We start from the raw sequence: 25,633 nt of genomic DNA, 5'->3' as shown, positions 1-25,633 counted from the left end.
TTCTTGTTAAAATAAGTTATGTGTGCCTGAAAAACAAGTAGCATTACACAGAAATTTAACTTTTTAGGTTGTAGTCACTCACTTATTCAATCAATCATATGCACTTGTGTACTGCTCCTAGAGGCACAGTGTGTCAAGTCCTATATTAAGCGGGATTTGTGGCCTTGTGTACAAAGTTATTTAATTTAAGTGCAGTTTTTACTCAGCAACCCCATTAAGTGTCTGTCTAACAAATCAAGGAGTTGAATTTTTGTTGCAAGACTTCATTTCCTACTAAACGCCAAAAATTTGGCAACGTTGTTAAGACATTGGCATTCCTACAGACCACAAATACTCATCTCATCCACAATGCACATTTTGAAAGATAATACATTGCTGTAACACTGGCAGTGACCTTTCCATTGTTTACACGTAATAGCACAATCACTTTCCAATGAAAAAAAAGTTACATATTAAAAGAATTGCAACACATGGGTTGTGAGAACTTTATACTGTTCAACACAAATCACAGTGTTATATCCCCCCCCCTTAGCATTTGCTGGGGATTTTCCAAATACTTTTTATTTTCTGGACGCTGTATGTACTGTGCAACACAACTATCAGTCCTCGTACCTTCATAGAAAGTATAATTAGAAGGCACTGCTCTGAATCCTTAATGGGGAACACATTAAAGGATAAGTAAACATTTTGTACTAAGTGAGAGTAAAATAGATTAGGGTGCTAGTCTAAGCACACTCATCTAAGATAGGAGAAAGGTATCCAATTCTTTTCCTAACCAGAAGAACATCATAGCAACCTTTTTCTGACAACTTCGTTGACTACTTGCTGGTCAGACTGGTTGGAAACTGACCAGCAGGTGACACTGCTGAAACACAATTCTTTCATATTAACAGTACATGTATCCTTAATATCTAGGAATCAAAACAAACTAAATATTGAATGTAAAATTACCAAAGTGCTTAGAATAACATTCCCATCAATTTTACATTCCCTTATTTTAAAGCTTTTCTTATCCTTTAAGAGAAATTTCAATCTATTTAGAAGGGTATTTATGCTACGTGGGTTTTTGCTTTAAGTAGCTGCCAGTCAATGAGGGCACTTAATGCCAGTGTAATGCAGACTTACCAGGACAATAAGGGTCAAGGTCAACGTTCCCTCTAATACCTTGTTGGCTATGTGCCCCCCAGTTTGTTGTGGGCACTAATATCAAATTTGTGTGTGCATCGACAGGGAACATTGGTTAAAGCAAATTCTTTTGTTTACAAACCCCATTGTGAACCTGCATATGTGAGCATGGCATTCCTATCCAAGTGCTCCAAAGGAATTTCTAGCACTCTGTTAAACTTTTACACACTAAGAGGCCGATTTAGTAAACCTCAAATTTTTCTAGTCAAGCTCTTAAAGGAAAAACTAGAAATTTTTGAGAATTATACACCAAAGCTGCATAAAAAAAAAAAAAATCCATTACTCAATCTCAATGTAGAAGGCAGAATTTTTTTTTAATTATTATATATATATATATATATATATATATATATATATATATATATATATATATATATATATATATATATATATATATATATATATATATATATATATATATATATATATATAAATATAAAAAGGCACACCATTCAATTGATGATGCTCTATTTTGTGACACTGATTTTGCAAGCTGCTTTTTTGATAAAGGAGTTAAATTCTTGGATGGGAGTTAGTTTGACTTCAATATGAGAAAAAGTCAAGTTTTAGTAAATAACCCCCTAAAACGAAGACTCTACAATGAAAAAGCAGTAGCTGTAGTACTGGCTCTGAGGGAGCAGCCAGTAAGGACAAATAAATGCAGCCCCTGTGCCATGCATTATTGAGGCCAGATATAAAAAAGACCTATACTTATAATACAAAGCAATAGGTTTCAGGATAACCACCTGTGTTCTTCACCGAGAACAGGATACACATAAAAACGAAGGGAGGATGTATTTATAGGGCACAGAGGAAGACAAACACTGTAGGTTAAATGTTAATCTCTCCAGCAGCAGAGGTTCAGAAACAGGTCTTGCATTAACAGGTTTATTAGAAGCTTAGCCAACAGGTTCTTATGCATCTGGCAGAAAAATAACCTAAGTTAACCAGCAGGTTTACTCCAGTACAAGGCCATGTAAGGTCGAGAAAGCAAGATTTCTAAATACACTATTGCTGGCTGGGAGTCAGAAACAAAACCATTCAGATCTCAGTACATGTGGCATAGGGCTGCTGATTTTGGCCTTCTTGTACATGGGAAGTTTTTGTTGTGCTCTTGCAGAGATCGGTGGTGGTAAAAAAAAAGCCTGACATTGTCTGGCACAGACAAAATGTGTGTCCATGGGACACAGGCAAGGACAGGTGGCCTCTGAAGGGAAACACTTTGACCGGAGGCTCCCTGTCACTACCAGCTTATGCCATGGGCACAGCTTTTCCATACTTTGCCATCAACAGAGCCCTGCACAGGTCCAATTGGGCAGACCAGTGCCCGACCCAAACCTGGTAAACTGAAAGCCGACCAGCACCCACAAACCTCTATGCTAAGCTACCCAAACCCGCTACCCAATCTGACCTGACAATAGCTTACTTACTCCTTCGACCCAGTGCCTGCGAAACTAGAAGCGGCCTCACGTTGAAGTATATTCCGCTAGGTAGGGCAAGGATTTTTGCCAAAAACTCAGGGGAGGGTCCAATCCTGAAAACTAGCCGGGTACCCAGACGGATAATCACAAATGTCTGCACAAAACCTGACCACCTTGCAGGTATTCCGCAGGTACCCGACCCAATGATAAAAAAATGCAGTAGCCTACAACCGACATTGTTCTCCACAAGAGCAACTGGTCAAATGATCTGTATGCTGATCCAGCACAGGGGAATGCGGAAAGAAATGCATCCCATGCGCACAATGAGTTCAGTCCCTTAGGAAATACAGGGTCGCATTTCTTCCTGTGCTTCCCAGCACTGGAACCCATGAAAGATCCAGAGCAGGAGACACCATAGGCAGATGATTAAATATTGTTAAATGTGTTAATATTGTTTATACACTTATTTTTACATCAGCCCAGCTGAATGAGCTCATATGAAAATAAATGTGGGTGTATTAAGACCTCATGCCAATAGGGGTGAAGGAATTATGAATAGCTGGCTTTTAAGAGTTCTTCAATAGAGAAGAAATCCACGGCACACAGGCTGCTGCAAGCAAGGAACCCCTTGCACGTTTAATGCAGAAGTGAGCAACGTTTCGGGGTCACGCCCCTTTGTCAAGCCTGGCCTGGCGTGACCCCGAAACGTTGCTCACTTCCGCATTAAACGTGCAAGGGGTTCCTTGCTTGCAGCAGCCTGTGTGCCGTGGATTTCTTCTCTATTGATTCAATTGTGAGGTGGCCAACCTCTACCACTGAGCACCAGACTTCGCATCTTACACTGGGTGTGCGAGAGCCAGCTTTTGTTCTACAATTATTTTAAGAGTTCTTCTCCATAGTGATGCCAAGGCCCATTTTGCACGGTTGCGATGTGTAAATGTACATCTGCCTCACACCAAGACAAATTTATGGTGCAAAGCATGATAACAAAACAAAAAAATACAGTATAATGAATACATTTTATTAACATTCGACCATCCCACATAGCATGTATTTTAAGCTTTGGGTGCATAGATCCCAGTTTATTTAGCATCATTCCATAATGGTAGTAATATTTACGACATAGTGAAACGGGTACAATTGTGCATTCAGGATGGTAATGGTTAATGCCAGTGGTCAAGCCTCTGAGGAGAGTACAAAATGTCACAGTTTCCCCATTGGCTAGGAAATGCAGGGATCAGCAGGAGGCATTTTTATTATTGATTTAGTCTTTTATTAACTTGGGTACATGAAACTATTTGCTTGAAGAAGGACAGAGTTCACCTATGCATGGCTTGCAAAGGATTATAAGCATCAGTCCAAGTGCAAAAACCTAATTTATTTAATAGGATTTATAGGTAATATACACCATTGGCAGCAAAAGCATTTTTTTTTTCAGGTTCCTGTACAAACAGACAGGCATGATAAACTATATTCAAATATCGGCTATTTTACTGACGAGAACTCTGTTTTGAGCATCACAAACATCTTGTTTTGTACCACCCTTCCCTAATAGCCACACCATGCCTGACAATTAGTATTATTAAAGTACAGATCTATTACAGATTTAATTACATCGAGCAGCACTGCACATTATTGCATTAAGCTTGCAACATGGTGGAGCAACCTGTTCAGCAGGACTGGTGTGGGTTGCATAATGGCATTTGCCTTTAGAATAAGGAGCCTTCATTTGTCTTATGATCCGTCTCACCTGACTTTGTTGCTTAACTGGACCAAATGTCTCCACATAAAATCATTCTTTTTACCTCTTTTTCTTCTTTTAGGTGGTGGTGGTTAGGGGTTACCAAGAAACTTTGCCAACATAAAATTGTTTTTGTAAATTAGGGCTCTAAATCAGGTACATACACACACACACACACACACATGGATATCTATACCACGTAACCATGTAGCGCAGGTTGGGTTACTGTGTTTTCTATGCACTGCTCATTCGTGCTTAGGGTTGCCACTTTTTCTGGCAAAAAAAATATAAAAATCAACCTTCCTATTAGGGATGCACCGAATCCAGGATTCAGTCTTTCAGCAGAATTCAGATTCTTGCCGATTCGGTTCGGTATTCGGCCAAATCTTTTGTGAGGGATTCGGAGGTTCGTCCAAATCCAAAATAGAGGATTCGGTGCATCCCTACTTCCTATATTTTTATCTCTCTTCCCTATTAATAATAACATTGGAAAGGATCATTTTTATATCGGCCAGGCCGGTAAAATACTGGCCAGGTGGCAGCCCAATTAGTAGAGTTATGTTTGGATATTCTGGCTTTAGTAGCTCCAAAAATCGAGTGACCAAAAAAATGTTAAACCCCATCAACAGCAGTCTTCCATGAAGTATTGGTGCCTGGCCTTTACACTAGATATAATTAAGAGTCTGTGTCCTAAAGTTCTGTACACTCATACAGCTGCAGTAAAGTATGGCACCTAAATTTTCTCCGGAATGGGAGATGGCCAAGAGGTAAAATTTGATCCACTTCACATTAACTGAACAACGCGAAGAGATTTCAACATTTTGCAGCTTTATTTGCAGCAGTTATTTGCACAGACAGTGGGGCTCATTTATAAACAATAGGCAAATGTTAACCTGGGCAGTAACCCATAGCAACCAGTGACTGGCTTTTTATTTATTTATTTTTTTGATTGGTTGTCACGAGTTACTGCCCAGGTGCAAATTTGTCCAGATTGCTTTTGTAGTCTGGAAGGTTATCCAGGACTCACGATAAGCATGACAAACATATCCATGTACTGTTTTTAAATCACAAACCTTCGTAAACTTTTAAAAAGTTAAATAGACATTATCCTAATTTCTGGACCTAAATTATAGGGATTATTCATCTTTAAAAAAAAAAAAAAACATGAAATATGATACAGACAAGTATATAATAAGACCATATTTGTGTGGCTTTTTTTATATTTACATTTGTTTTTTTTCTGCAGCTTTAAGGGTTGGCATCACAACTGCTACCTGGTTGCTGGTGTTTAGTTACCCTGACCACCAGATATTTGTTTGAAAGTCAGATAAGCAATACAAAAATAAAAATAAAACAGTGCCCTCAGTCTGTGTGCTTTAATTGCCAGGAATAGTGGCTGCAGCAACCACAAAGGTTTTTCAGTTGATTGGGGAAACCGGCTAGTTCAGAATTCAAAACTATACATTATAATTAAAGGCAATTTACAGGTAGCTTAGAATAGGTTGCTCAATAACATACTAAAAGTAAAGTGGAGTGACATTCTTTTGTAAAGACAAACTTGTCAACAATTTTTTTTTTTTTTTGGTGGGGGGGGTGAATGGTTCCCCAATTGCTTAATTTAAATATTCACTTAGGCAAAAGATTTTAGCATATTGCTATGCAAAAATAGTACAGAGAGTTAAACTAAGGGGTTGTTCACCTTTAAATGAACTGTTAGTATGATGTAGAGAGGGATGTTCTGCAATTGGTTTTCATGTTTTATTATTCGTGGTTTTGTAGTTAATTTGATTTTTATTCAGCATCTCTCCAGTTTGCAATTTCAGCAATCTGATTGCTAAGGTACAATTTACCCTAGTAACCAAGCACGGATTTAAATAAGAGACTGGAATGTGAATAGGAGTGGCACGAATAGAAAGTGGAGTAATAAAAAGTAGCAACAATAAAAACATTTGTAACTTTATAGAGCATTTGTTTTTTAGATTGGGTCAGTGACTCCCATTTGAAAGCTGGAAAGAGGCCGAAGAAGAAGGCAAATTTTTAAAAAACAAGAAACAATGAAGGCCAATTGAAAAGTTGCTTTAAATGTGTGTAACCAATGCTCCAAGAAGAACACTACTGATGCACAATCTTTCTTAACTACAACTCCCAGCATCCCTCAGGTTCAGTTCTGTTGATCAGCGCTGGGATCTGTTCCATATCATTCTGGCCCTGCTTCATTACAAGCAGAGGACATGCCATTTGAGTTTGTTAGATGGCTGCTGGCCAGAGAGACTGTGGCAGTTAATGAAACTTTTGTATAAAAGAAGATTTAAGACTGAGGGGGATCAAAGTATTGTGAATAAATTCCAATAAGTAACTCACTAATCACCTGCATAATCATTTTGTTAAAAATCATTCTGTTCATTGCATTAAGAATGCAAATTCTGTTCTATTAGCCTAAAAAGCAGAATACACTGTGCTTGCAAACTTTGTCAGGTACAGAACGGGGGTGATGGAGCATAACAGTTAAACAGAGCTGACAGTTGCACATTTGGGTTCTTACCTGTGTCTCCACAGACTGCATGGCCAAGTCACACGGTGGTTTTAGAGCCTTGGGTCTCGTCGCATACCAATAAGTTGTAAGAGCTGCAAAGGCACCAAAGCCCATCAAGGTGTTAGTGGGCAGAGTCCGCACATACTGTCGCACATCCCCGAGCTCTGGTATTCTGAGGTTTCTGAGGATCTCGTGTGCCTGCATGATTACGTCTGTCCTTTAAGCCTGGAGGGTGGGGCATAAACAAGGAAGAGAAAGAACTGAGCTGCTTCATTTGCAGGAACGTCAATCACTTAAACCCCCGGGGGAAAAAATAAAGATAAAACATACCAAAGATGTATTGTATAACCTGCAGCCCTCTAGCTATTGCTGAACTGCAACTCAATTGTAAGTTGAGGTCAGTGCACCATGGAGATGTATCCCACTTTGTTACATTTCTCCTAAAGGAAGTGCCATTTGTGTGTATACAGATCGCAGGACATGTAATGGGAATAATTGGCCTTCACATCTTTATGCCTACGCTGCTATAGGCCTCATCCACAGGGAAATCAATCCATACCCTAACCACCAGGCAGACCCGGGTTAAAGCAATGGCAGACAGGCCTATAATATATATACAGAACAAACAGATACAGGTATCCAGAATGCTAGGGACCTGGGGTTTTCCAGATAACAGATCTTTCGATCTACATACCTTAAGTCTACTAGAGAATCATGTAAATATTAAATACACCAAATAGGCTGGTTTTGCTTCCAATAAGGATTATTTCTTAGCTGGGATCAAGTACAATATACCGTTTTATTTTTAAAGAGAAAAAGAAAATAATTTTTAAAAATTTGGATTATTTGGATAAAATGGAGTCGATGGAAGACGGCTTTTTTGTAATTTGGAACTTTCTGTATAACAGGTTTCCGGGTAACGGATCCCACAACTGTACAAATTTGTACACCATTTGTTTACCTTTGGTCACACAGGTCAAAACCAGCCCCCTCATACACACTCACTCAAACATAGTAAATACAACACAGACTATACATATTCAGCTCTCTGAGCTCCAAATGGATCCAAAGAATCAGTGCCCATTCACCGTGGCAACTTATTCTGAATATAATGCGCAACCTGTGGCTCTTACTTCAGCAACTACCAGAAACAAAATTACTTAAGATTGGGGGGAGTTTTAGTTCAGTGCACAGGGGACACACAGAATCATGCTCACTAATTGACTTGTGCAGGATTGTGATGCAAATTATTTAGGTGTAGCTCGTCTGTTTCTTATTAATATTCTATAAGCCGAGGTCAGTTGGGCCAGGACAAAAAAAAAAAAAAAAAAAAAATGACCTAGATTCATAGAATATTAGTAGAAAACAAATATTCACTCCACTGAAGCTGCCAATTTTTTGGTGGACATCATTTATAGAAGGATGATATTTATTCCATGGGTTAGAGCTATAAAACTGCAATTCTGAACTGAATAGATGATACTACTACTACACCAAAACATCTCTGCGCAGGCAGATCCCATGTCTGTACACGATTACTATCCTCCCAAGTGATTATCTAAACAGCGGATTACATTTACAAACTGGGCAGGATTTTACTTTATAAATGTTACAAAACAGTGTGATAAAATGTGACTATAGCACCACCTAATGGACATGTCCTATCAACTATTTTAAGATTTAGGTTTAGATTGTTGAATGCTCACCTTTCAGTGAAACACAAGTGACATATACAGCAAAAGTGTAAATCAAACACTACTTAGATTAGATACCCGGCTATTGCTGAAATACAACTCCCAAGCTCTACTATTAACTAGATATGCTGGCTTGAATGAAAGAAAATATTCTCCCAGCCTACAAAGTAACAAACACAGTAACAGCTCAGGTAATGTTCTACTAGCCCAGCGCACTGATATATAGCTACATGCAGATAAACCAAATAATTCTGTAAATTAGTTGCAGCACAAAGGCCAAAAGGGCACATTCAGATGAAATGTACAGAGGGAAGGCAAACTCACCCACTATGTTCTGCTCCCAGCTGACGGACACTAACACCCTGCAGTAATAAATGCACTCTCGTCAGCTGCTGCACTTTACAGCCAAGGTCTCCGAGGACAGAAGTCACATGTGAGGGGCAGCTACTTAACGCTTAGTAGGGAAAAGGTAACGGAGCGGCTAGAGGCCAATAGCACGTCGGTCTGGAGAGAGTCACCCCACATGGAGAGGCTGGCATCACTCACAATTTACTCCAATATTGTAAGAGAACAAGCAGATGACTGGCAGAGACAGATCTTCATTCACAGACACAGGAATCTTTATGCCAAATGATCATATTAACTCTTAGTGGGTACAAGTGGCACTCCACAGGAACACAAGCAATCTTTTTACTCATTTAACCACAGCGTGACCCCTATATTTTATTAAAGGGATACAAGTTGACCTTTGCCATCTTTATGAGCACTACGGCAAATATTTGAGCAGCTCTTCTCTAGTTAGGAAACTAGCACTTGGAGGGTTAAAGAGATACTTGTGCTGGGAAAGGAATGTGACAATGCCGAGATATCACCTTGGTGGCAATATCAAGGTAATGATCCTGCCCTTCAGCCTTGCTTAGTACACAAGCAAATTTTACATGGGTAGATATGGAAAAATATATTCACAATTTACAAGGCTACCGTTCACATATCTAAATATAACACTAGGAAACATGAACATAGTTAACACTTGCTTTACTACAGTGGTCAAACACATACCGACAAAAGCATAGAAAACCCTTATAACCACTGATAATAAAGGCTGAATACTGGGACAAGCCATCTCCTAACAGGAGCAAAAAGAGTTTCCCCGTCTGTCTGCATGGGCTCTTTCCCACATAAACTATATAATGGAGATAATATTGCAAGCAATGGATACAAATGGTGAATAACAGCAAGCCATAACATGTTGGTGGTATATATATATATATATATATATATATATATATATATATATATATATATATATATATATATATATATATATATATATATATATATATATATATATATATATATATATATATATATATATATATATATATATATATATATATATATATATATATATATACACACACACACACCACACACACTTTTATATATAATTATTAATTAATTATATTAATGTTTACAGTATTTTTTTAGTAGACAAAGTACAGAGATCCAATTACAGAAAGATCCCTTATTCAGATAACTCCAGGTCCCAAGCATTCAGGATAACAGGTCCCATGCCTGTACAACATTTTGTACTGAACACATCATTGCTTGCATGATAAAAATAGTGGTCCTATATTCGTGCTTTAATCATTGTGGGCAATGGAGGGGAGTATTTATTTAGCACACACAGCCAAGGTGGGAGCCCTGTACATTACATCTGCTCAGCAACAAGAATATTCAACAGGGCGTTTGTCTATTGGTGGCACCTAGAATAACAGACAAGGGCCTACATGTGTAGCCACCTGACATAACTGCTTATTATCAGTTGGGTAAAGAGAACGTATTCTCCCTCATCCACCTCCATAGACAAATTACATGTGAAGAAGACACTGTGCGGATATGTTTTGCATTTATGAATAAGGTACAGATGGTGCACCCATGCTCCTTAATGTGAGTAGCTCTGGAACTGGTCATAACGCTGGATAAATAAGGTTGCAAATGTTTCTTCTTATTTGTCCCATGTACATGATGAATCCCCAGCTATCTGTTGTTGAAACTGTCAAGAGGCCGATAGTGGCAGTAGGGGCTGTAATTTGGGATACACAGCAAGCTCCAAGCACTGCCATGAGATTGTGTCACACATACATCACACCATGTGGTTGGGCAAAGCCAAATACCGTGGGTATGCATTTAACATTTTCTACATTCATTCAGTGCAGTTTCATTTGCAGAAAGCCTCCGATCTCCTGACTGTGCAACGCTCACCCCAGTAAGGGCAGAACAATGAAGATCATTGTAAAGCGTGCAACATTCATGAAACAAACTATTTGTTCCAACTATAGGCCAACACTCAGGCAAATGTGACAAGACTCTTGTGCGCTTATTCTGCTTCCCTGCCTACATATGTACACACACGCGCACCAAGCAAGGCTGTAGAATGCCAGGCTCGCTTTCACTAGTCTATGAGCCCATTAAGCACTTTGCATCGATGCTTACTTACACACCAACATTTAAACTTTGCACAAACCAATAAAGAAATATGTATATTGGAAGTTTCCTTTCTTACCATCCAGCAAATATCTATCATATAATGATGATCAGGGATCAAAAGGCAACAGCAAGTAGCCCCCAGCATCTGACCAGCTGGTCATCTGACCAGCTGGACATCACAAATCAAAGGCTAAATCACAGCATTTCCGATTGCAGTCAATGGAAATTAATACGCTGAAATGCCAAGCTTTTGGAGCTCAGTGGCAGGAATCAAGCGCCTTGATCATCACCAGATGAATGATCTAAAGCACTTGGGCTCACAGCTTCCTAGCATCTTGCATCCACACATACTATACAGGCAAGAGAGCCACGATGATGTGCACAATATGAATGAATAACACCCACATGTTTCAAATACTATATAAACAATATGGCCCACTGTCTGTTCATACCTAAATCAAATGCTGGTAATGCAATAGCATCCACATGCCCATACACTAATAGCACATAAAACTTGCACATCAAAAACAAAAATAAAATGTTTCAGCTGTTGCCATATGTTATTTATATTGGTGCCATCCACTTGCATACAAACACAATTTGTGACAGGTGGTTGAAAGATTGAGAATCTTAAGGCTTACAAGGCATTATCAAAGGACAGAGCAGATAATCACTTGTTGTCTAGGTATACTCATTCGTTTGCAGCTCAAATGCAAAGATCTGTTCCAAGTCTCAAGCATAATCTATGGTACAAGAGTCTGGCAGTAATGCCATAGGTAAAGGAAAAGAAACCTTCTAGCTTTAGAGTCAATATATCTTTAAACCACCTTAAGTTCCCCCACGACACATGCAACAGAGACTTTGCAATCAAAGTATCAACATAAATAAGGCATCAACATAAATAAGGCACAAATTAATTAGGGATGCACAGAATCAAGGATTTGTCCAAATCCTTTTAGCCGGCAAACTCGAATCTAAATTTGCATATGCAAATTAGGGGCGGGAGGAAAATTGTGTGACTGTTACAAAACAAGGAAGTAAAAAATGTTTTCCCCTTTGCACCCCTAGTTTGCATATGCAAATTAGGATTTGGATTCGGTATTCAGGCAAATCTTTTGCAAAAGATTCGTGGTTCAGCCGAATCCAAAATAGTGGATTCGGTGCATCCCTAAAATGAATTTTCTGACATTCTTCGCCGGTATTTCATATAGATGAATATGGCTGCAAACACCCATAAGACTAAATAACGTTCTGCTGTGGAAAGATGAATAGTAGCTAAAGAAATACCAGAACAGCAGCCACTTTTTCACAATATGCCAAAGGACTGCATAAAAGTACCTGCAATGTCTCCTGGGGGACACAGCTGCTAAGGGACAGTTAAAGGGATGGTTCACCTTCAAATTAACTTTTACAATGTTTTAGAATGGCAAAGTCTAAGCAATATTTCAATTGGTCTTCATTATTTCTTTCATTTTTTTTTTTTTTTTATTATTTGCTTTTTCTTCTGACTCTTTCCAGCTTTCAAATGGGGGTCACTGACCCCATCTAAAAACAAATGCTCTGTAAGGCTACAAATTTATTGCTACTTTTTATTACCTCATCTTTTTATTCAGGCCCTCGCCTAGTCATATTCCAGTCTCTTAATCAAATCAATCCAGGGTAATGACCTAGCAATCAGATTACAGAAACTGCAATAAAGAGCTGCTGAATAAAAACCTAAGTTACTGAAAAACCACAAATAATAAAGAATGGAAGCCAATTGTAAATCATCTCACAATATCACTCTCTACATCATACTGAAAGTTAATTTAAAGGTGAACAACCCATTTAAACCTGATGCCCAGTTTTGGCCTAAGCCCAAAAATAAATGTCCACTGTGTCCACTAGCAGACCCACACCCCCCCCCACACACACACACACAAAAAGCGTCACATAGCATCTCCATTTGATGTTTTCCCTCAATTCATCACACAGGATTCTACAATACACTAGCAATGCGCTAGCAAAGGATCAACATCATTGATAACTAGGGATGCACCGAATCCAGGATTCAGTTCAGGATTCGGCCAGCATGCTGCCTTTTTCAGCAGGATTCCGATTCGGCTGAATCCTTCTTCATGGCCGAACCAAATCTGAATTTGCATATGCAAAATTAGGGGCAGGGAGGGAAATTGCGTGACTTTTTGTCACAAAACAAGGAAGTAAAAATGTTTTCCCCTTCCCACCCCTAATTTGCATATGCAAATTAGGATTTGGTTCGGTATTCAGCCAATTGGGGGGGCTCAGCCAAATCCAAAATAGTGGATTCGTTACATCCCTATTGATAAGTGCCTATCTACTGCAACAAAAGGAGCTTTAAAATGCATTTTTTATCTATCAGGCCATGCTAAGAAGCAAAGTGCATTTCTGCTATGATGTTAGGTGCTAACTCTGCTGATAGAAAGATGTGAAATACAGACACTTATATGGGGAATATAAACAATGAAAGAATTATTAAACTAAACAGAATTAAAACAAATGTGGGTTAGAAGAGAACTGAACCAATATTTCTTATCTCGTGTGTGATGTGTGCAGAAGAACACCTGTAACACCAGCATGTGGAAGGGGATTTAAAAAAACTGCAGTTCTTTTACATCCATACCAAGCAGTAAAAATTTTTTTTATAGTTTTTTCAATTATTTGCCTTTGTCTACAAATATATTGTTATTGCTACTTTTTTATTACTCATCTTTCCATTCAGGCCCTTTCCTATTTTTCATATTCCTGTCCCTTATTCAAATCAATGTATAGTTGCTAGGGTAATTTGGACCCTAGCAACCAGCTTGCTGAAATCACAAACTGGAGAGCTACAGACTACAAAGCTAAAGGTAATCTAAGGGCTCTTACACACGGCCGTTCCGACCTGCGCTCCCCTGCGTTCCGTTTTTTGGCGTCCAGCCGCAGGGGAGCGCAGGAATAGACGCAAGTCATTATTTGAAATGGGGCTGTACTCACTCAGGCGCGTGTAGGCGCCGAACGCAGGAAAAATGCAGCATGTTGCGTCTGAACCTGCGTTCGGCGCCTACACGCGCCTGAGTGAGTACAGCCCCATTTCAAATAATGACTTGCGTCTATTCCTGCGCTCCCCTGCGGCTGAACACCAAAAAACGGAACGCAGGGGAGCGCAGGTCGGAACGGCCGTGTGTAAGAGCCCTAAAGGTGAAAACGTTTCTCAGGACAATTTATCTGTTATAGCCAACCAAAAGCATTGATATATATATAATCAATGCTTTTGGTTGGCAATAACAGATAAATTGTCTAAAACACTAAAGAAAAGGTTATTCTTACCAACTTTCCAAAAGCAACAAATTATCACCATGACAAGTTTTACAAGTGATTTGTTGATGTTAATCAAGATAAAAATTAATTAAGTACAATTAATTAAGGGGATATCTTTTTTTATCTTGATTAACACTGTCACTTGCTCTGACGTAAGTCAGTTCCCTTTATTTAATCACACCAGGTGATAGATCTAATTGCTACTTGAACTTTAAGTGATTTGTTGATGTAACGTGCCATTACCCTAAGAGACACACATCAACAGTAAGTGATTGGTGGACCAGTGAAAATATCCAATTTACACATGATCACACCCTGAGCAGTCACACAAGGACAGACCATAATATTTCCCCATGCATGAGCTTTCCTCATACAGGGCTGAAATCCAAATCAGCAACCAAGTCGACCAGGAAGACAAGCCCAAAATCTAAATTGATCATTTTCCTATACGGCTTTCTCATCGTTTACATTTTTAAGATTCTATGATTGCTATTCTTTCTGCAACAAGAAACAAGGCTTCTTCCTGCTAGCAATTGGTGTTTGAGTAAAGGTGGCCATACATGGAGAGATCCGCTCGTTTGGCAATGTCGCCAAACGAGTGGATCGCCCCCCCCCCCGATATGCCCACCTTGAGGTGGGCAATATCGGGCTGATCCGATCGTGGGCCGGGCGGTCGGATCGGGACCGCATCAACGAACAGATGCGGCCGCGATCCGACGGGATTTTTAGTCCCTTCCGATCGAGGGATCAGGGAAGCCCGTCGGGGGGCCCCATACACGGGCCAATAAGCTGCTGACTCGGTCTGTCGGCAGCTTTTATCGGCTCGTGTATGGCCACCTTTACTGTAAGTAAAGCCCAGTGTACATGGATTACACACCATATGCAGTTAATGAGTGTTTACCTGAATTACTTATTGTAATACAGGTACAGGACACACAGTATAACATAAAATCCAGCAGCAGCACTCCGATAAGTGAATCAAATATTTATTCGTGGCACTAGCCAAGCGACGTTTCGGGCTATTCCAGCCCTTTATCAAGCCAAGTGAACAGTGTAACAACCAAGCATAAATATTTGGTTTAGGGGGGAGGGGTTACAACACACTCCCCTCTCCAAATTGGGACTCAATTCCCAGCATTCCCAGTGATACCAACTGTGTAAAGTTCATTATAGTGAAAATAATTAAAGTGAAACATTTAAAATGTTTAAAACATTTGTGTAAAATTCTACATAATTCCTTGGGATTTGGTAGTCAACCCATAATCCATATGTTTTGTGATTCTGTTACATTGTTTACAAATATTGTGTATAAATAGTGTTATAAAATATTTTAAAACATCAAATTCTGTTTCTATTGTTATGAATCACTCACAAATGTCTGGGATACAAGATATCTACAGTTGTCTGGACACCAGCAAATCCCAGGATAGCAGTAGTAGAATTCTAAAAAGGTGAAAATATAAATATTATTATTAAATACATATCACTAGGTATAATAAAAGATTCAAATTGAAACAGTAATTGTTACACATTCAGCACGATTCTTTGGAATGACCAACTCAAACATTTCAGGGGTATATCCATTTCATTTCCAATTTTTTGAGCAATTGCACGCTCTCCTCCACGTCTTAATGGACCTAACTTCATATCTCAATTGGCTCACTGGGCGTCTTGCTTCTGCAAAGTTTGCAGGTATTGGTAGGTGTGTATAGTTACAACGAATATTGGATTTATGTTGTTTAATTCGATCCTTCACTTTTTGTGTTGTCTCGCCAACGTATGCTAATCCACATGGGCATTTAATTAGATATATCACAGGTTGAATCACATGTGAAAAATGTTTTGATGTTAATCCTCTGTCCCGTATATGGGTGTGTGAATGTTTGTCCCTTTGTAATTTTGTTACAGTTTGCACAATTGAGACAAGGGAAAATCCCCATTTTGGGAGTTCCCAAAAATCGTTGTGTCCCTTTTGTTGCTATATCTGCTTTTATCAGTGTATCTCTAAAGTTCCTTCCTCTTTGATATGCTATAAGGGGTACTTCCACAAAGCTTGGTACATGTGGGGCACAGGTCTGTAGAATGTGCCAGTGTTTCTGGATGATCTTGCGTGAATTATTACTGGCTACAGAAAATGTACTCACAAAAGCAAGTCTATTAGTGTCTTTTCTCTTTCTCTCTCTCTCTCTCTCTCTCTCTCTCTCTGTGTTTGATCCAGTTCATTTTTTGGAATATCCTTTACTTCTTGTCTACAAGAGTTAAGGAGGGCTTTTCGATAACCTCTCTGTAGAAATCTTTCATCTCTTCTAATCGCTCAGTTTCATTGTACGTATCGGAAACAATCCGTTTCACTCTCATGAATTGTGTTTTGGGTAAGGTGATTCTCAGTGTGCAAGGATGGAAACTATTGTAATGTAATAAACTATTACGATCAGTCTCTTTTTTGTATAAATCTGTCTTGAACAGAGTATTGTCTTTTTCAATCCAAACGTCTAAAAAATTTGTACCAATGTAACACAATCACAAAACATATGGATTATGGGTTGACTACCAAATCCCAAGGAATTATGTAGAATTTTACACAAATGTTTTAAACGATTCACTTTAATGTATTTCTTCACTATAATGAACTTTACACAGTTGGTATCACTGGGAAAGCTGGGAATTGAGTCCCAATTGGGAGAGGGGAGTGTGTTGTAACCCCTCCCCCCCTAAACCAAATATTTACGCTTGGTTGTTACACTGTTCACTTGGCTTGATAAAGGGATGGAATAGCCCGAAACGTCGCTTGGCTAGTGGCACGAATAAATATTTGATTCACTTATCGGAGTGCTGCTGGATTTTATGTTATACTGTGGGAATTTACCTTTGCAGAGAGGAACACAGCCGTGCACCCAACACTTCAACAAGCGGTTTAGTGTGAGTGTGGCACTATTATTGACTTTAATACAGGTACAGTACCCGTTACCCAGAATGCTCAGGACCTGGGGTTTCCGGAATAAGGCATAATTCCGTAATTTGGTTCTTCATACCTAAAGTCGACTAGAAAATCATGTCAACATTAAATAAACCCAATAGGCTGGTTTTTCTTCCAATAAGGATTAATTATATCTTAGTTTGGATAAAGTACAAGGGAGATGGCCTTTCAGTAATTAAGAGCTTTCTTAATATTGGGTTTCTGGATAACTGATCCCATACCAGTACATCATTTACATGATTCCATTTGCACTGTTTTTTCATACCTGGCCACTGTATCAGTTTTCCTGGTACACTTGGTATTTGAACACAAGCAGAGTGCTCAAGGGGAACCACAGTGCTGAAAATCCTGAATGCTTGTCATAGCTTTGAATAGAAAAGCACTGGAAACACTTATGGCAGACTGTGTTTCACAGTTTGGCACTACTCAGATAACCCAGTACTTCTGTGTGATAAAATGCGAAAGGTAATCAAGTGTGTTTTTCTCCATAGTGGTAATATTATTTACAAGTAATTTTGGATACTCTAAATACTTGCTGAAGAAAAATGTGATCCGTTTAAGATATGTATTCAGCAAGTGTCTCATACAATAAACAGAAGTGTTGAGTACCCCAAGGTAACAAGCACACCTTGGGAAGATAATCTTCACCACTCAAAATAAAAATTTGCCTAATAAAAGAAAACAATTCTAAACAACTTTCCAATTTACGCTAATTAAAAATGTTCAGTGCTTTTAATGTTATTTGTAAAAACAATGGCTACTGAAATCAGCCTTTGCTTCTCCTGGTTGTTACTTCAAACAATGTTGCAAAAGCCTTAAGCTGACCATAGATGCAAAGATCCGATCGTTCGAAGACTTCCCCCATCTCCCGACCTGCCACTAACCATTCCGATCAAATAAAGTAGTAAAAGAACAGATCAGCCGATGTTCTGCCCCTGACAGCAATCGTACGAAAGTTATGTCCGACAAAGCAGGTGACAGTCCCCCACTGAAAATCTTCCGATCGGCAATACATGCAGAGAAATTATCGGCAGCCGACAGTAATCTTTTAACCTGCCCGATCGACCAAACGCCCAATCTCCGTGGGACAAAAAATGTCGGGACTCTCCACACAAGGTCGAAAATCGTACATAATCGAGGATTCGTACGATCGGATCTTTGCGTCTATGGCCAGCTTAAGTCTATTAATCAGCTGCCTTGTCCTACATGCCTTGTATCAACTGTCCCTTTCTATCCTCTGCCCTGATGGTTCAGACAAACTCCGCTTTTAAAAGCAATGCATATACAAATAACCTAAAAACCCATAGGAAATTGTAATGAATGTATATTGCTTAGAATTATGTTTGACGTTCCCTTTAAGGGTAAGGCCAGACGAGGAGATTTTGTCGCCTGTCGACTTATCACTACGTCTTTTGCGCAACTATCTCCCCGAACTGCCTCAGCGTCTTTTCCCCATAGGCTACAGCACAACATCGCCTGCGCTTATAGCTGTAGCCTATCGGGAAGAGACACTGAGGCAGTTCGGGGAGATCGTCGCGCAAAAGACATGGCGATAAGTCGCCAGGCGACAAAATCTCCCCGAATCTCCTCGTCTAGCCTTACCCTAATGGGTTGACAGTGGCATGGCAATATTGAATTGAAGTAGAAGATGTAGGGTTATATTTGGGTAAAGATCTGCTGTTGAGTATAATCTAAACCCCCATAGAAGATGTTTTTATGGAATTATAACCTTATGCGTTGAAAGTGGAGACTGATCATAAGGTGAGGGACTTTTGCTCATGGACAAAACATAACATGAATCGAATTATCGATTGTGCATTTAAAAACAAAAATGTACAATGCTGTGCATTCTCTTTTTTATTTTTTTTAATAAAAATCCAGCTACAACTGCTCAATTCAATTTAAAATTCAGCACCACCGAAAAGCAAGCTGAGCATAAAACTACAGGGAACCCAAAAAAAGAAGCACCAGATTGGTTCTCAGGATTGCCCTGTCTGAATTGGATATGTCCAAATTTTGGATGCACAGTTGCGGTGTTGTTGTTGTTCCCCCTGCATAAACCTAATATGTGATTCCAGTGTACAGGGACCTGCAAAACAGTTAATTGCTCATAGATTACACTCCCAGATAAACATTGCCCATGCATGGGATACATTACACAACGAATTGAAAAGCATATCCAGTGTGTCAGATGCAACTAACCTTGTATTAGAAGTGGCTGCCAAGGAACCCTGCACCGAGACCGGTTATCACCTCTTGCTAGAGAAGGAGTAAGAAGATACCAGGTCTCCTTGGACTTTGTATCTACTTATCAGGCTAAAAGGATCAAAGTCACAGACCACATGGTCATCACACAATCAGTCCACATATAATCACTGCTTAATTCACTGCTCTAGCAGATGTCCTTGCTTTGGAGTAGCATGAGCAATGCACTATGGGTCACCAAATGACATGCAACCAGATATTCTCCTAATGCTGCAGCTCCTATTAAACTGCAGAGTCCATATATGAAGTTGCAGGTTAGAGCAGTGCAACAGGTAAAGAGCCTCATCTGGACTTTCATTTGGCCACTAAAATGTACCCACGGTTTACCAAGGCAATGGGAATAATAGGAAAGTGATTGTCTTGGCACAGTATATCACTTTGATGGGTCATGCAACTGATGTAGTAAGAGACACCATATTATACCTCTAGCAGGTCACTCACACCATCAGATGTGATACAAAACATTAGTGAGGCAAGTTGCAGAAAAACAAACTGCTACCACTTCTGTTGTTACTTTGAAATGCAATTGTTTTTCCATGAGGCACTTCTGTTGCTCAACGACAACATAACCAACAGCCTAGCATTTCCATAGGAACCACAACAGAAAGCACACCTCTCCTAACAAACTCGTCACAAACCAGGTCGTTTCATATACAGCTCCCAGCATCCCTGGCCAGCCTATATGAGGGCCACAAACCTTATTTGGGCCAATGACTTGGGCAAAACTTCCAGCATCACCTAACCAAGGAGATTTAGATCTGTGAGAACACAACAATTATTTGTTGGATTATATTAAGTTCCCCTTTTTAGTTATTTTTCCCCTTCAAAGTGCTTCTATTCTCACTTTCCATATGTATGTTCCAATGATCCTTCAGGTGCCATATATATACCTGCTATACAGAAACAATGCAGATACAGTAAACCATATTTTCTACAAGCCTTGCCAGATCATAAAATTATTTATAGCCACACATGTTCTACACAGAAAGGTCTAAGCAGTAGGCAGGGGACAAGGATAATGTTAACACGTGTGTTCCTCTTACATCCAGATATATATTGGGGGTTATTCCTGGATTAGAGAAACTGGAGGTTTAAAAATATACATATACCTGATTGAGAGTTAGTTTACCCCATAATTAGCAAATATCTTGAATTCTTGCCAATTGCAAATAATCTGCTAAAAAGAATGTCAGACTCCTGAGCTAGACACCTTTCAGCGCCCAAGCACTGTAGATGGCACTGCTGCTTTACAAAGCACTGCATTGCTACACTAGCCTGCCACTATACACAATCACAGACACATAATTACTCATTTTATAGGCGATCAACGGTCAGACATTGTGTTCATGTAGCAAATGTGACAGCTCTCAGACAACAGTAAAATGTAGCCAATACTCACTATTAAAGCCAGCAGCAGCAGGGTTAACATAGCACAGGCAGCCTTGCATCAGGAACATAAACAGAGACAAAAGCAGAAGCAGCAGATATGAGAGCATAAGAGAAAATGAAACGGATTCTTTATTTAGAGCATCTCATGACACTGGGGTAAGACATTTACCACGAAGACAGGATGCTTTGTTATGGTTTAGTTTTCCGGGACTCAGGAGGAGTCAATAAGGAAAACCCCTTCATAAAACCAGTGACTTACTACATGACTAACTGTCAGATTGACCAGCTTATAGGCCTAAAAATATGGCTACTTTGCAATTATTATGTTTCCCCATCTTGCAATCTTTTGAGGCACCAAGAAAGAGTCCACTTAAAGCTGGCACCGTGCAGCATTTGTAGCATAAAAAGGTGTAAAAAGCTTTATAACTTACAAGCTATAACAGGTATAGTAGGGAGAGATGGTGCCTATAGTAGCATTGGGATAATAGTCTCTGGGAAGTGACTGTAGGATAGCAGGTATAGTAGGGAGAGATGGTACCTATAGCAGACGTGGGCATAATTGTCTATAGTAGCCTTCATATAACAGGCTCTCAGAAGGTAAGGGACTGTGGCATTATTGGTTCAGTTGGTCAAGATAGTGCCTATTTGAGTAGTGGGGATAATAGTCTTTGGGCGGCAGGACTGTAGGTTATCACATGGAGTAGCACGGAGATGGTGCCTATAAGGGCAAAACAGCAACACTTCACATAAGAGTTGGTCGACCAGTGGACCTTTTGTTAATGTTTAAATAAAACACACAATGCCCATTACGGCTGCTGAGGTCCAACAACAGAAGGGTCATGCATAAGCCACTTTGTCTATTCACAAAATATTTGGAAGCGGACTGTTGTTGCTACTTCTTTAGTACTTCCGCTGTGTGTGTTCCTCAATTCGCCAATATAACGCGCAACAAGTTCTTCCGATCATTAAGATACAGAGCAATTAGCGCATCTTCCACAAGAGATTATCCTGCTCTCAGCTGCTAGGTTGAATGCAGAAAATGGGCAATCTGTGGCCTTTGCGAATGGCACAAAAGGTGGGCTCATATCAAGAATCTGTATTAGATCGATTAAAAGCAAAGGTTAGCAGTCCATAGTACAATACATAGACATATGGCCATTTAACTCCCTGAACAGCAGATAACTTGTATGACCTCTCATTACAGATTAAATGCCTTAGTGTCATGTCTCACCAATGCGCTTACAGTAAGATCTAAGTGCTACTTGCACTCACCCAGATGCTGCTATGGTATGACTGCAAGCAAGCTGTAAATGGATAGCAGCAGGCTTGAGAGTTGCAGTTCAGCGAGCCGTCAGTACATGCTGCAAAGTGCTGCAGTTCTGTGCAGGCTGTCAGTGCATGCTGGGAGTTGCAGTTCACGAGATGCTAGTATGACAGAAAGCTGAGGCTACAGCAGCAGGCCAGACATTGGCTGTAGTCTCCAGACTGTCTCGCTATTCCTGGAGGAAGAATGCATGGCACAGCTATACGTGTTAGAGTCTTACACCAGAGAGACGTGTTGCATTAGCGCAAATTCGCGTAGTAGTGAGGCGCTATCACATGAGTCCAGCCTTTATAACAAGTGTCATTGTCACATGGCTGAATAGCAATTGATACACACCGCATGGCTGCACCGAGACCAACGCTCAAGTGACGCACAATCAGCACGTCTATCGCAGCGATATTACGCAGATAGTTGCAACTAACCATAATTGCGCCACGGCGTTCCATCCACTGTGATTCCGTTAAGTAAATGATTATAAACAAAGGCCTGTGGCTGTGGGGTTAAGCGCTACAGAGGCGCACGCAATACACACGGACTGCACACACTGCCCGGCCGCTCCTTTATACATTGCGGCAACAACACTGAGACAGCGCAGCACTCGCCTATAAATGTCCTTATTATCCACATGCTGCCATTGCTTATGTACAGAAATCATTTTATCAGCCCTTATACACTCACCTTCCCCTTTAGCAGGACTGTACGGCAACGCGCATTCCGGCCCCGGCTATTTATATACAGAAGCAGCGAGCTGGGCCGTGCTGTATGTTTGGACTTATGCTCCGCCCAGCGCACACGCCCATCTTATCTATACAGCCCATCACATGCTCCCTCCCATTGTATCCTTCCGCCTCCTGCACCCGCCCATCTTATCTGCATAACCCATCACATCCTCCCTCCCATTGTATCCTCCCGCCCCCTGTACCCGCCTGGCCTTGTACCGCTCTCTCCCAAGGTACCGCCCCCTCAATGTGCCGCGTGTCTCACAACCGCATTGGCTGGAACGTTCCATTGGGTATAGCGCGCCAACTTCAACTTTATTTTTAACTCCAATCCCCCTCTAAGGCTAGTGACTGTAAGAGGGAATGCTACTGGGATTACTAATTCGTTTTGTCTTTGAATTTGTACCGAAAATGAAATGTAACATTATATAGCAGATATAGAGCAACATCCCTTTTTGCCGGCATGGTAGAACCAAACTTTGTGAGAAAGCAGAGCCGGTCACGCTTTACGGCTATGAATACAATAGACAGTTTTGACTACAGTGGTCAAAGGAACCGCCTGCATTCATTCATTAATTATATAGTGAATAAAATACCCCCTATTGTAAAATATAAGGATATTATAATAAGTTACTGAGGCGTTCCATGACAATGCTTTTGCCATGGAACTCCAAGGTAACTTCTAATATCCTTATATTTTACAATAGGGAGTACTTTATTTATTATAATACTCAAGTTTATTTTTTAAAAAAAACATTGGTTTCAGGGCCCCCTTACAAAGTTACAAAAAATTGGGGCCCCAAAAAATATTTTTTAAAAAAAACATTGGTGGCAGGGGCCTATAGAATATTAAAATAATACATTGGTGGCCAGGGGATTAAAAAAAAAACACACACAAATAGATGTTCGGTAGAATTGAACTCGCCGCTTCAGGACTTTAACTTCGCCTCCTTTCGTGGCTTCGGGTCTTTTCGCTGCTTTTTCCTGCAATTTTCGACTGTTTTCGTGGCTTCAGGTCTTTTCACCGATTCGTGAGTTCAGCTTTGGCTGTTTTCGTGGCTTAGGGTCCTAAGCTGTTCGTCTTTTCGGCATTTCGGCTGTTCGGGACTTCAAAAATGGCCGCACGGCTTCGGCGTTCTCAAGGGGGGGCTGGCTCTTTCAGAAGTGCAGCCCTGCCGGGGCCCTCTTCATGCCCGGGACACTTGTCCCTATAGTGAATAAAGTACTCCCTCTTGTAAAATATAAGGATATTATAAGTTACCAAGGAGTTTCATGACCATGCTTTTATGCAGGTCATGGAACTCAGAGGTAACTTCTAATATCCTTATATTTCGCAACTGGGGGTACTTTATTTATTATAATACACAAGTTTCAGTGAGTCATGTGACAGAAATTACATCACTACTCACCATTTATAACTGATGACATCAGAACTCACCGTTTAAAAATAAATAAAAATCATTTACAAGATATTCATGGCTTTTGTGTATTATAGTACAAATAAGACAGATATACACAATGATAAGGATGTAAAATCTGGAGCCTCCCGTGCCTTATTAAATAATTTAAGGGCAACACACAGATTTCAGGCTTCCCTGTTGCTGAGCATTCTGATCCCTCTTCCAGCTGTACCCTGACAGCAAGGCCCAACAAAAGGAAATGGAGGCTACTGGCAGGTACAAGGCAAGTTAGTATGTAGTTCTGATAAATACCAACATACAAGGCAGAGGTTTCCCATTAGTGGCTAAAAAAAAGGCTAAAAGTCAGGCAAGAATGAGTTCTGGAAGGCATTCACATTAATCAGATTACCAACAGCCTCTACCTGAGTTGCCAGGTCTAATTTTCAAAAACAGCCAAAGTCAACTACAAAACCAGCCCAAAACTAGCCACGAGGCACTTCAAAAGTAACCCAAAAAAATAGCAAAATATTTGCAGTAAAAAAAGTCTAAATAAATAAATGAATATATGTGAAAATACGCCTTTTTCAAATTTTCACAGATTTGCTAATTTTTCACATGAAGCAAAATGGGACAGATTTGCCTGTCACCAGAGGCATAACTACAGAAGGAGCCCCATGAGGTATAGGGGCCCCATAAGGCCCTAATACATATACAATTTTAATAAATATTGGTAAAACAGATCAACCTTTAGACATTTTAGTGGCCAACAGATTTTTGCCCCAACATTGTCTGAAATTAAGGCAAGCCGCCAGAAAATGTGAGAAAGCTTAAAAGTGACCGGAGACAGGGGTATAGAGCCCAAAATCTGGTAATTCCTGACTTCTACACAAGTCAGTCCCATTGCGTGCTGGGTATTGTAGTCTTACATTAAACTAAGCAGCTGGTAAATTTTTAAAACTTTGGCTGGTTTCCAAACTACAAACCAGACAAAGGCCCAAGTCCGTACATTGGCTAGTTTGTCCTTTCAAAACCCGCCAAAATTGTCTGGAAAACTGCCAATATGGCAACCCTGGCCCCTAAAGCAGGTAAGATTAACCAGTTGAGATGTGGTGGGACCCCTGGTCATTTGGGCACAAATAATTCGGTTAGAATTAGGGTTCGTAATCTATGGGGTGTT

General features: G+C 40.0%; 1 protein-coding gene across 6 annotated transcripts in view; it reads right to left on the bottom strand.

Moving 5' to 3' along the window:
• acsl1.L (acyl-CoA synthetase long chain family member 1 protein L homeolog) overlaps nucleotides 1-23,170 on the bottom strand; it is a 47,366-nt gene extending 24,196 nt beyond the window's left edge. For 2 of the 6 annotated variants that reach the window (XM_041589356.1, XM_018259926.2), the window contains exons 1-2: nucleotides 23,016-23,170; nucleotides 6,890-7,105 (exon numbers count right to left, since the gene is read on the bottom strand). In XM_041589356.1, coding sequence (XP_041445290.1) covers nucleotides 6,890-7,084 — 195 coding nt within the window. In that variant the 5' untranslated portion in view covers nucleotides 7,085-7,105; nucleotides 23,016-23,170. 6 annotated transcript variants of the gene reach the window in all.
• Between the last annotated feature and the right edge of the window lie 2,463 nt (nucleotides 23,171-25,633).

The sequence above is a fragment of the Xenopus laevis genome, chromosome 1L, assembly GCF_017654675.1.
Source record: "Xenopus laevis strain J_2021 chromosome 1L, Xenopus_laevis_v10.1, whole genome shotgun sequence".
Classification (NCBI taxonomy): Eukaryota; Metazoa; Chordata; class Amphibia; order Anura; family Pipidae; genus Xenopus; species Xenopus laevis.
The sequence above is the reverse complement of the archived record's forward strand: the minus strand, read 5'-3'. Positions and strand labels throughout refer to the sequence as shown.